This window comes from Scyliorhinus canicula, chromosome 12, assembly GCF_902713615.1.
Source record: "Scyliorhinus canicula chromosome 12, sScyCan1.1, whole genome shotgun sequence".
Taxonomy (NCBI): domain Eukaryota; kingdom Metazoa; phylum Chordata; class Chondrichthyes; order Carcharhiniformes; family Scyliorhinidae; genus Scyliorhinus; species Scyliorhinus canicula.
The window spans coordinates 50,288,428-50,299,523 of record NC_052157.1 but is presented as its reverse complement, the minus strand read 5'-3'; the positions used below and the strand labels follow the sequence as shown (position 1 = coordinate 50,299,523).

Genomic DNA, 11,096 nt, shown 5'->3' with positions numbered 1-11,096 from the left:
CAGGACAATAGCGAACTCAGACTCTGTACACAGGCTGCCCGACCGCCTGGACAGCGGCTGCAATTTCCGCATTGATCCCAGTCCAGCACCTTCCCAGCACAGTGGGCGGGGCCACCGTGCGGTGGGCGGGGTCATCGTGCGGTGGGCGGGGTATCTGACCCAATGGGCGGCCCAGTAGTGCGATGGGCGGGACAACTAACGCAACGGGCGGGGCCAGTAGTGCGATGGGCGGGGTAACTAACGCAATGGGCGGGGCCGGTACTGCGATGGGCGGGGTCAGTAGTGCGATGGGCGGGGTCAGTAGTGCGATGGGCCAGGCAAACCCCGCCCCCCCCCTGCTCTCTGTGTCTCTCAGAGCGCAGCTGGTAAAGCTGCTTCTCCCGCCCGGAGTGCGGACCATGTGTGGCCGCTCACTGCCCTGCCTGGCGCTGGCCGCCTGCCTCCTGCTGCTGTCCGACTGTAATTCTGACCCAGGTACCCACTGCCCAACCGCTGGAACCGGCACCCGGGAGTTGTCAGGGAGGGATCGCGTGTCCGGAGGAGGTGTCACTCCCGGGTGTCCAGAGGGGGTCGGGTGTCCGGGGGGGCGGGCAGGGGGGTCGGGTGTCCGGGGGGGGGGGGCAGGGGGGGCCGGGTGTCCGGGGGGGGGCGGTGGGGGCCGGGTGTCGGGGGGGGGGCAGTGGGGGCCGGGTGTCCGGGGGGGGGGGCAGTGGGGGCCGGGTGTCCGGGGGGGGGGGCAGTGGGGGTCGGGTGTCCGGGGGGGGCAGTGTGGGTCGGGTGTCCGGAGGGGGGGAGGCAGTGGGGGTCGGGTGTCCGGGGGGGGGGGTCGGGTGTCCGGGGGGGGGGGTAGGGTGTCCGGGGGGGGGGGGTGGGGTGTCCGGGGGGGGGGGGGTCGGGTGTCCAGGGGGGGGGGGTCGGGTGTCAAGGGGGGGGGGTGGTCGGGTGTCAAGGGGGGGGGGGGTGGTCGGGTGGCAAGGGGGGGTCGGGTGGCAAGGGGGGGGTCGGGTGGCAAGGGGGGGGGTCGGGTGGCAAGGGGGGGGTCGGGTGGCAAGGGGGGGGTCGGGTGGCAAGGGGGGGGCAGTGTGGGTCGGGTGCCCGGGGGGGGGGGGACAGTGGGGGTCGGGTGTCCGGGGGGGGGCAGTGGGGGTCGGGTGTCCGGGGGGGGGGCAGTGGGGGTCGGGTGCCCGGAGGGCAGTGGGGGTCGGGTACCCGGAGGGGAGGGGGCAGTTGGGGTCGGGTGTCCGGGGGGGGGGGGGGGGGCAGTGGGGGGGCAGTGGGGGTCGTGTGTCCGGAGGGGGGGGGGCAGTGGGGGTCGGGTGTCCTGAGGGGGGTGGACAGTGGGGGGGGGCAGTGGGGGGGGGGGGGCAGTGGGGGCCGGGTGTCCGGAGGGGGGGGGGCAGTGGGGGTCGGATGTCCGGTGGGGGGGGGAGCAGTGGGGGTCGGATGTCCGGTGGGGGGGGGACAGTGGGGGTCGGATGTCCGGTGGGGGGGGGGCAGTGGGGGTCGGATGTCCGGTGGGGGGGGGGCAGTGGGGGTCGGGTGTCCGGAGGGGGGGGCAGTGGGGGTCGGGTGTCCGGAGGGGGGGGGGCAGTGGGGGTCGGATGTCCGGTGGGGGGGGGTGCAGTGGGGGTCGGATGTCCGGTGGGGGGGGGCAGTGGGGGTCGGGTGTCCGGAGGGGGGGGGGAGTGGGGGTCGGGTGTCCGGAGGGGGGGGCAGTGGGTGTCGGGTGTCCGGAGGGGGGGGCAGTGGGGGTCGGATGTCCGGTGGGGGGGGGGGGTGGGGGTCGGGTGTCCGGAGGGGGGGGGGCAGTGGGGGTCGGATGTCCGGAGGGGGGGGGCAGTGGGGGGGGCAGTGGGGGGGGGGGGCAGTGGGGGTCGGGTGTCCGGAGGGGGGGGGGCAGTGGGGGTCGGATGTCCGGTGGGGGGGGGAGCAGTGGGGGTCGGATGTCCGGTGGGGGGGGGCAGTGGGGGTCGGGTGTCCGGAGGGGGGGGGGGAGTGGGGGTCGGGTGTCCGGAGGGGGGGGGCAGTGGGGGTCGGGTGTCCGGAGGGGGGGGCAGTGGGGGTCGGATGTCCGGTGGGGGGGGGGCAGGGGGGGTCGGATGTCCGGTGGGGGGGGGGGCAGTGGGGGTCGGGTGTCCGGAGGGGGGGGGGAGTGGGGGTCGGGTGTCCGGAGGGGGGGGCAGTGGGGGTCGGGTGTCCGGAGGGGGGGGGGGCAGTGGGGGTCGGGTGTCCGGAGGGGGGGGGCAGTGGGGGTCGGGTGCCCGGGGGGGGCAGTGGGGGTCGGGTGTCTGGAGGGGGGGGGGGCAGTGGGGGTCGGGTGTCCGGAGGGGGGGCAGTAGGGGTCGGGTGTCCAGAGGGGGGGGGGGGTAGGGGTCGGGTGTCCGGAGCGCGTCGGGTGTCCGGATGGGGGGGGGCAGTGGGGGTCGCGTGTCCGGGCCGGGGGGGGGGGGCAGTAGGGGTCGGGTGTCTGGAGTGGAGGGGCAGTAGGGGTCGGGTGTCCGGAGGGGGGGGGGGAGTAGGGGTCGGGTGTCCGGAGGGGGGGGGGGGCAGTAGGGGTCGGGTGTCCGGAGGGGGGGCAGTAGGGGTCGGGTGTCCGGGGGGGGGGGGGAGGGGTGGTTGGGTGATCGGTTGGGGGGGGGGGGGGAGAGAGGGGGAGGGGTGGTGGGGATGGTTGGGCGATCGGTGGGGGGGGGGGGGAGAATCCCCCCTGAGTCCGGTCTCTTCTGTCCCCGCCCCCGCTAACCTGCCGCTTTCCTCTCACTCCAGCCGCCGCCGAGCTGACCATCCCCAGGAGGATCCGCCTGAGCGGGGAAGGAGCGGGAGGCCGGGCCCGGCGCGGGCTCCTCCCGGGGGAGGATGGAGCTACCGGCGGGGAGCAGCATCTCTACATCCAGCTGCCGGCCTTCGGGACCCAGCTGCTCTTACACCTGAGGCGGGAGCGGAGCTTCCTGTCGCCGGCTTTCACCGCCGAGGAGCGGGGCGATGGAGGACGGAGCATTCGGTCGCTTCCAGCCCCGCAGCTCTGCTTCTACACCGGCCACGTCCTCAAACAGCAGCGCTCAGCCGCCTCTCTCAGTACCTGTAATGGACTGGTAATCAATAATCAATCATTCATCAATAAGCCACTCCATAAACATCAGACAACACAGGGGAGGGAGACCACTCAGCCCATTAGCACTTGTACTAGCTCTATGGACTGAATGGTCAATGAACCCTCAGGTAAACAAGAGGTTAAGCCTTCCAGCAAACCTTTGGCTTTAAGCCCCGATCTCAGATTAATTTGCACCAACATGAACCTTTGCTTAGTTTGAACTTTCATTAAATCTGAGTATAACCGTTGGGAGGAGGGAATGAGAAGCAGATTCAGACATTTACTGGAGAGAAGTCAGAGTTTGGATCTGGGCTGGGGGCTAAACTCTGCAATGTGCTGTCACTCTGCTCAGAAATTAAGTGTTTTTTCTCGTGGAGAAGTGGGAGAGGTGCGAATCCAAATGTCATGTCCACACAGACGGGACACTTCGCATCATTGTCATTTTTCTTAATGGTTTGAATTTGCAGTTAATATTCCTGTGTCTAAACCCAGACCAACCCTGCTGCAGTAAGGAGAAGTGACTGGGAGCAAATTAGAGAGCTGGTAACAATTTACAAGCAGGAAACCCTGGCAGATGGCTTGGAGCGAGGAGGAGAGTTGAACTGGATCTCTTACTGTAGCTGGGTCAGGTGTAGACTAGAGACTCAGTTGTGGATTGGCAGCAGGAGCTTGGCTCTATATCAGTTGAGATGGAAAGCTGTAAGTAGGTTGGGTTCAAGCCAGATGAGCAGGACGTGAGCGGTATTCCCCTGACACCTCTTTCCTTTAGAAGCGAAACAAGGGGCAATATGACTGAGTGATGCCATGAAGTTCCCTGTAAGACCTCCCGAGAAGTCTTCAAATCCAATCATTTTTTTTTAAATAGTTGAAAATCCAAAGGGACTAAGATCAGCCAGAAGTGACTTCGATTGACTCCAGAGTAAGGATTAATTGGATGTTTATTATAGAAGCATAGCTACTGGCAGTCAGTTTGAACGGAACCCTGTGCCCATTAACTCTGTAATTGATTTAACTTGGGCTGCATAATTAATTTCCTTCTAACCAGAGTTCCGGAGCAGTTTTCTTATTCGAACTGTCTAACAATGGAAGTTCTAAAATATTGTAATATTGATCGATTGCATGCGGTTTGCTCAGTTAAAAATTTTTTTCCTACTTTGAGTTTTTTAATTCTCATCGTTTTGAAAGAGAACAATGGATTTTGAGAAGTTTGTAGGAATGATTACTGGGGTAATTGACTATAAACGCTGAGGTTCCAAAATGTGGGCATGGTAGGATGCTCTTTCAGAAGGTTGGTGCAGACTCAATGGGCCGAATGGCCTCCTCCTGCACTGTATGAATTCTATGGTGCTGTCGTTCTGATGAGATGTCCCCGTCTTCTCTGACCTTTAGGTATAAAATATCCCATGGCATTATCTCGAATAAGAGGATAGTTATCCCGGATGTCCAGGTCATCACAATCAATTTATCCATCAGCAGAATCAGATTATCTCATTATCACAATTGTATATGGGAGCTTGCTGTGTACAAATTGCCTGTCGCGTCTCCTACATTGCAGCAATAAATATGCTTCAAAGAAGTACTTCATTGGCTGTGAAACAATTTGACGATGGTCAAAGGTGCAATCTTCTATTAAATGATCGAGAATTCATTACATAAAAGTGGTACCAGGAAAATGGGTTCACATTGTTCAGTAGAGTCTTCACTAAATTCCAAGTATTACCAGACCACACCATATAGGAATATGTACTTTGTTTCTTAAGTCCAATTGATAAACAGATGCTTTGTGCGCAGATGGACCAGCTGTTTCCGAGAAGGGTAATTGAGGTTACAGCTCTCCTCCTCCCGTTGGAAGTCTTTCATTCCAGATTGTGGCTTCAATTTATGGGTTAAGTGAAAAGCACGGCAAGGAATTGTTTGCTTTGGTTCCCTAGAATTTAGGCAATGTTGCTGCAGATTTTAACTGTTAAATGTCCAATGTTTTAGTAAGACAAATGTTCTTTGTCAGAAGAGACATTAACTAAACAAGGAAAAAAAGTGCGCTTTGATGAGATTACAAATTATTATTGATGGCTAACAATTCTGCAACACTTAAAAAAAATCTGTAAAGTTGAGATTTCTCCAGAATACATTAAGATTATTTTTTTTATGTGCAGAGCCACAGCAGCTACAAACTGAGAACATCTGTGTTTTCCTAATACGTGGGTGCTTTAAGAGGCTTTAAAGGGCTCTCTGAACATGATCAGTTAATGAAAAAGTTATGCCTTTGATTTTACTGGATCCTACTAAAGGAATGCTCAAGGTCAAAGCCTTATGGGAGCAAGGAGTCAAATTCTGTCTTTGCACATCATCAATCACACACAGTAGTTTGTAATGTACCCCAGAGGTTCAGTCAGCCCCATCCTCTGTGACATAGAATCAAGAATCCCTACAGTGCAGAAGGAGGCCATTCAGCCCATTGAGTCTGCTCTGACCCTCCTAAAGAGCACCCTACCGAGGCCTGATCCCTGTAAACCCACCTAACCTACCCTTTGGACACTAAGCGGCAGTTTACCATGGCAAATCCACCTAACCTGCATATCTTTGGACTGTGCAAGGAAACTCAAGCAGACACCGGGAGAATGTGAAAACTCCACACAGACAGTCACTCGAGGCCGGAATCGAACCTGGGACCCTGGAGCAGTGAGACAGCAGCGCTAACCACTGGGGTACCATGTCATGTGTTTTTAGTCAGAGGAGGAATTTGTATAGCTGGCACCTATTAAAATAGTGGCACATCCTTCATTGGATAACATTTTACACCAAATAGTGTATGGATACATTTCACTCAATATCAATTAGGGGGCAGCACGGTAGCATGGTGGTTAGCATAAATGCTTCACAGCTCCAGGGTCCCAGGTTCGATTCCCGGCTGGGTCACTGTCTGTGTGGAGTCTGCACGTCCTCCCCTTGTGTGCGTGGGTTTCCTCCGGGTGCTCCGGTTTCCTCCCACAGTCCAAAGATGTGCGGGTTAGGTGGATTGGCCGTGCTAAATTGCCCGTAGTGTCCTCAAAAGTAAGGTTAAGGGGGGGTTGTTGGGTTACGGGTATAGGGTGGATACGTGGGTTTGAGTAGGGTGATCATTGCTCGGCACAACATCGAGGGCCGGAGGGCCTGTTCTGTGCTGTACTGTTCTATGTTCTATCACGATCCTCTCCTCCATTATATCTATGCTTTGACCCTCTAACCCATAACCGTGGGAGGCAGTAGTGAGATAATGGTTGGCTTGATAATTGGCAAGGATTGGTTAAAATATAAGATGGGTAAATATAAGCCACCTTACCTAATACATTAAAACAGCTTTCATTTTTTTTTCCAGTTTGGCTATATCCAGATTGGAGATGATCTGCTGTCAATAGAACCTGTGAATAAATTGAATTCGTCATTCAGCGGAGAGGTTCACCAGATCTACAGGCACAAACGCTCCCTCTTACCAGAGACAAAACACTTCCCACATGACTTCTGCAACGTGATCAAAGGTAATCTACTTTGGGTCAAAAGATGGTGGGTGTGTGGGAAAACTGGACCATGAACCTAGATTTTCCACATTGGGAGCAGTTTGAGGAACTGTGGTCAGCGTGGGTTTGTAGGGTAGGTCACCCTGATGAATCTGAATGTTTTGAAGAGGTGCGGAAAATGTCGAGGGATGCTATTTATTTTAAAAAATAAATTTAGAGTACCTAATTCCTTCTTTCCAATTAAGGGGTAATTTAGAGTGGTCAATTCACCTACCCTGCACATCTTTGGGTTGTGGGGGGTGAGACCCATGCAGTCACGGATAGAATGTGCAAACTCCAGAGAGCCAGTGACCCGGGACAGAATCGAACATCGGTCCTTGACACTGAGACAGCAGTGCTAACCACTGTGCCACCTTGCCACCCCGCTGGATGTTATTTATATGGACTTCGTGCCTTCTGAAGAGATTGTTAGCTGAAGTTGTAGCTCATAGAATTGATGGTGTCTTATTGGTTTGTCTAGGAAATAAGCTGGGCGACAGAAAACCGATTGGGTATAATGGGTGGGTATATTAATTGGCAGGACATGATCATGTTGTATGAGCATTTGTGTGCCTGGCCACGTTGTAAGTGGTATTGAGGTCTTCTCTACATTGGGGAGACTGAACCCAGACTGGGTGACCGCTTTGCGGAACACCTTCACTCAGGACATAAGCATGACCCCAACCTTCCTGTTGCTTCCTATTTTAACTCTGCATCCTGCTCTCATGCCCACATGCCCATCCTTGGCCCACTTCAATGCTCCAGTGAATCCCATCACAAATTGGAGGAGCAGCATCTCATCTTCCGATTAAACACGTTACGGCCCTCAGGACTCAACATTGAGTTCAACAACTTTACATTGTGACCGTTCTCCTCCTTTTTAACCCCTTTTATTTTAGTGCATCCCAAACATTTTTTGTCCCAATGCAAAACCTCCCTCCCATCTGTCATTTATTCTTAAGCTTTGCTACATCTTTATTTCAATCTCTCCCAGCTCCCACTAATCACTGACTTCCTACTCTGTTCCAGCTGCTCCACCCCATCTTTTACAGTATATAATTCAACACATTTCTCCCACTCTTCAGCTCCGAAGAAGAGTCAAATTGACTCAAATGTTAACTGTTTTCTCTCCCTACAGATGCTGCCAGACCCACTGAGTTTTTCCAGCAACCTGTTTTTGTTTCAGATTCCAGCAACCATTTTTTTTACTTGTACTATAAGTGTTGTTTGAATCACAGCATTACAAAAAGATGCTGATCAATTAAGTGAATGCATAAAATGTGGGAAAAAAATTACTTCGTTGCAGGCAAATGTGAAGTTGTTCACTTTGAAACTAAAGAAGTATAAAACAGGGCACTTTTCTAAATGGCGGAAAGCCAGAAACAGCGGGGGCCCAAATTAACGGGGGAGTGTCAGGGTCCATATGTATGATCATTAAAATGGAGAGTAAGATAGAGCAAATAATCAAAGGCTACTGGAATGCTGGGCGTTATATCTAGAGGATACAAGAGAGTAGAACTGGTGCAACCATACCTGTAGCACTGAGAAGTTCTGAGGCAGAATACATTGACTTTGGAGGAAGTGCAGTTTAGCTTTACTAGAATGATACCTGGACTTCAAAGGGTTAAATCATGAGGTGAGTATTACGCAAATAATGATTGTAATCCCAGCCATTTATTTGATCAAAGTTTTCTAGATTTTAAGGACATTTGATACAGGGAAACTATTTGCACTGTTTGGGAAGTATGTGCTCAGGGCCATAGTCTTAAAAACTAGAGCAGGCTTTTCGGGCACAATAAAATAGTAAAAGTTTGGAACTCTCTTCCTTGGATAGAAATTGATGTTAGACGTAGAAGCAGAATTAGACCATTCGGCCCATCAAGTCTGCTCTGTCACTCAATCATGGCTGATATGTTTCATAACACCATTCTCCTGCCTTCTCCCTATAAGGCCTGATCCTCTTATTAATCAAGAACCTATCTATCTCTGTCTTAAAGACACTCAATGATTTGACCTCCACATCCTTCTGCTACAAAGAGTTCCACAGATTCACCACCCTCTGGCTGAAGAAATTCCTCCTCATCTCAGTTTTAAGGGATCGTTCCTTTAGTGGAAACATCCTCTCCACGTCCACTCTATCCAGGCCTCTCAGTATCCTGTAAGTTTTAATAAGATCCCCCCAAATCCTTCTAAACTCCAATGAGTACAGACCCAGAGCCCTCAATGTTAGATTAATTGTCCATTTTAAATCAGAGATTGATAGATTTGTGGTAATCCAAGGTATTAAGGGATATGGAACAAATCTAAGTGAAAGGAAACTAGAGCAGGCTTTTCGGGCACAATAAAATAGTAAAAGTTTGGAACTCTCTTCCTTGGATAGAAATTGATGTTAGACGTAGAAGCAGAATTAGACCATTCGGCCCATCAAGTCTGCTCTGTCACTCAATCATGGCTGATATGTTTCATAACACCATTCTCCTGCCTTCTCCCTATAAGGCCTGATCCTCTTATTAATCAAGAACCTATCTATCTCTGTCTTAAAGACACTCAATGATTTGACCTCCACATCCTTCTGCTACAAAGAGTTCCACAGATTCACCACCCTCTGGCTGAAGAAATTCCTCCTCATCTCAGTTTTAAGGGATCGTTCCTTTAGTGGAAACATCCTCTCCACGTCCACTCTATCCAGGCCTCTCAGTATCCTGTAAGTTTTAATAAGATCCCCCCAAATCCTTCTAAACTCCAATGAGTACAGACCCAGAGCCCTCAATGTTAGATTAATTGTCCATTTTAAATCAGAGATTGATAGATTTGTGGTAATCCAAGGTATTAAGGGATATGGAACAAATCTAAGTGAAAGGAAACTAGAGCAGGCTTTTCGGGCACAATAAAATAGTAAAAGTTTGGAACTCTCTTCCTTGGATAGAAATTGATGTTAGACGTAGAAGCAGAATTAGACCATTCGGCCCATCAAGTCTGCTCTGTCACTCAATCATGGCTGATATGTTTCATAACACCATTCTCCTGCCTTCTCCCTATAAGGCCTGATCCTCTTATTAATCAAGAACCTATCTATCTCTGTCTTAAAGACACTCAATGATTTGACCTCCACATCCTTCTGCTACAAAGAGTTCCACAGATTCACCACCCTCTGGCTGAAGAAATTCCTCCTCATCTCAGTTTTAAGGGATCGTTCCTTTAGTGGAAACATCCTCTCCACGTCCACTCTATCCAGGCCTCTCAGTATCCTGTAAGTTTTAATAAGATCCCCCCAAATCCTTCTAAACTCCAATGAGTACAGACCCAGAGCCCTCAATGTTAGATTAATTGTCCATTTTAAATCAGAGATTGATAGATTTGTGGTAATCCAAGGTATTAAGGGATATGGAACAAATCTAAGTGAAAGGAGGAAGGTTACAGATCGGTCATAATCTCAGTGAATGGCGACAAAACAGGCGTGAGGAGTGCCGATTACTCCTCTTGTGAACCTAGCACCAATTCACTTTACATGAGAAAATCCTGGGACATAGTTGGTGGGGGGGGGGGGGGGGGGGGGGGAATGACTCGAGGTGGAGACATTGGATTGGAAGTTTCCACATCAGTAGCCCTGGCACCCACATTTACTGGTGGGCTGAATTATTGCAATTTTCTGATGTTGTTTGCCACGTGCCCTGGGAATTCTGTAGCGGAAATTCCACTTTATCTAAAAGGAAGAAATAAACGCTTATTTTTCTACTGCTTGTTTATCGTTTTTCTTGAATACAAATAATGCTGTTTGATATTCTATTTGCTTGTGATAGAAGCAAAATGGGAAATGGATTCCTGTATCTAGATTATTTCCTGATCCTATGTTCCTATGATCTGTTTAGGATGATTGAGGCATAATTTAGATTTCCTGCTTGCTGTAAAGGATAATTTTTTACCTTTTGGTTGGGGATGGGGCGTAGTGGTGGCTGACCGTAACCTATTGAGTCTCATGATCATGATTGCAAGCCACGGCCATCAAATGTTCAATGGTGATGGTGGAAGTGTTGGAACCCCGAGGGAAAGTGGCTGCTTACAGCCAGAGGATACTTTGGGAAGAGGACCTGTGTTTCTTCTGAGCACACATGAAGAAGGCAAAGCAAAACTACCTCATGTATTCTTTTCTCTAGTCATGTCGTTCATTGAAATTGGAAATGGGAGGCTGTTATGAACAGTGAAGAGGAGAGCACAAGACCATGAGATATGGCGAAATGCCTTTACAGTCGCTTACTGGAAGTTTATGTTGGGTGACATGATACAGTTTTGAGCAGGGGGACCTGAGGTGTTGGTGCAGAAGTTGTGAGGGCAGTTGAGAAAATGGTTAATGAGGCATTCAGGATTCTGGGCTATAGAAATAGATGGTAGCCATGATGTGGAGATGCTGGCATTGGACTGGGTTGGGCACAGTAAGAAGTCTTTCAACACCAGGTTAAAGTCCAACAGGTTTG

The 11,096-nt window shown here is 51.9% G+C and overlaps 1 protein-coding gene across 1 annotated transcript in view; it reads left to right on the top strand.

Annotated features, from left to right (window-relative positions):
- The first annotated feature begins 356 nt into the window (after positions 1 to 356).
- Positions 357 to 11,096, top strand: part of adamts17 (ADAM metallopeptidase with thrombospondin type 1 motif, 17) — a 584,360-nt gene continuing 573,620 nt past the window's right edge. The window contains 3 exon segments of the mRNA XM_038813320.1: positions 357 to 474; positions 2,767 to 3,092; positions 6,447 to 6,606. Of these exon segments, the coding sequence (XP_038669248.1) occupies positions 399 to 474; positions 2,767 to 3,092; positions 6,447 to 6,606 (562 nt within the window). The 5' untranslated portion in view covers positions 357 to 398.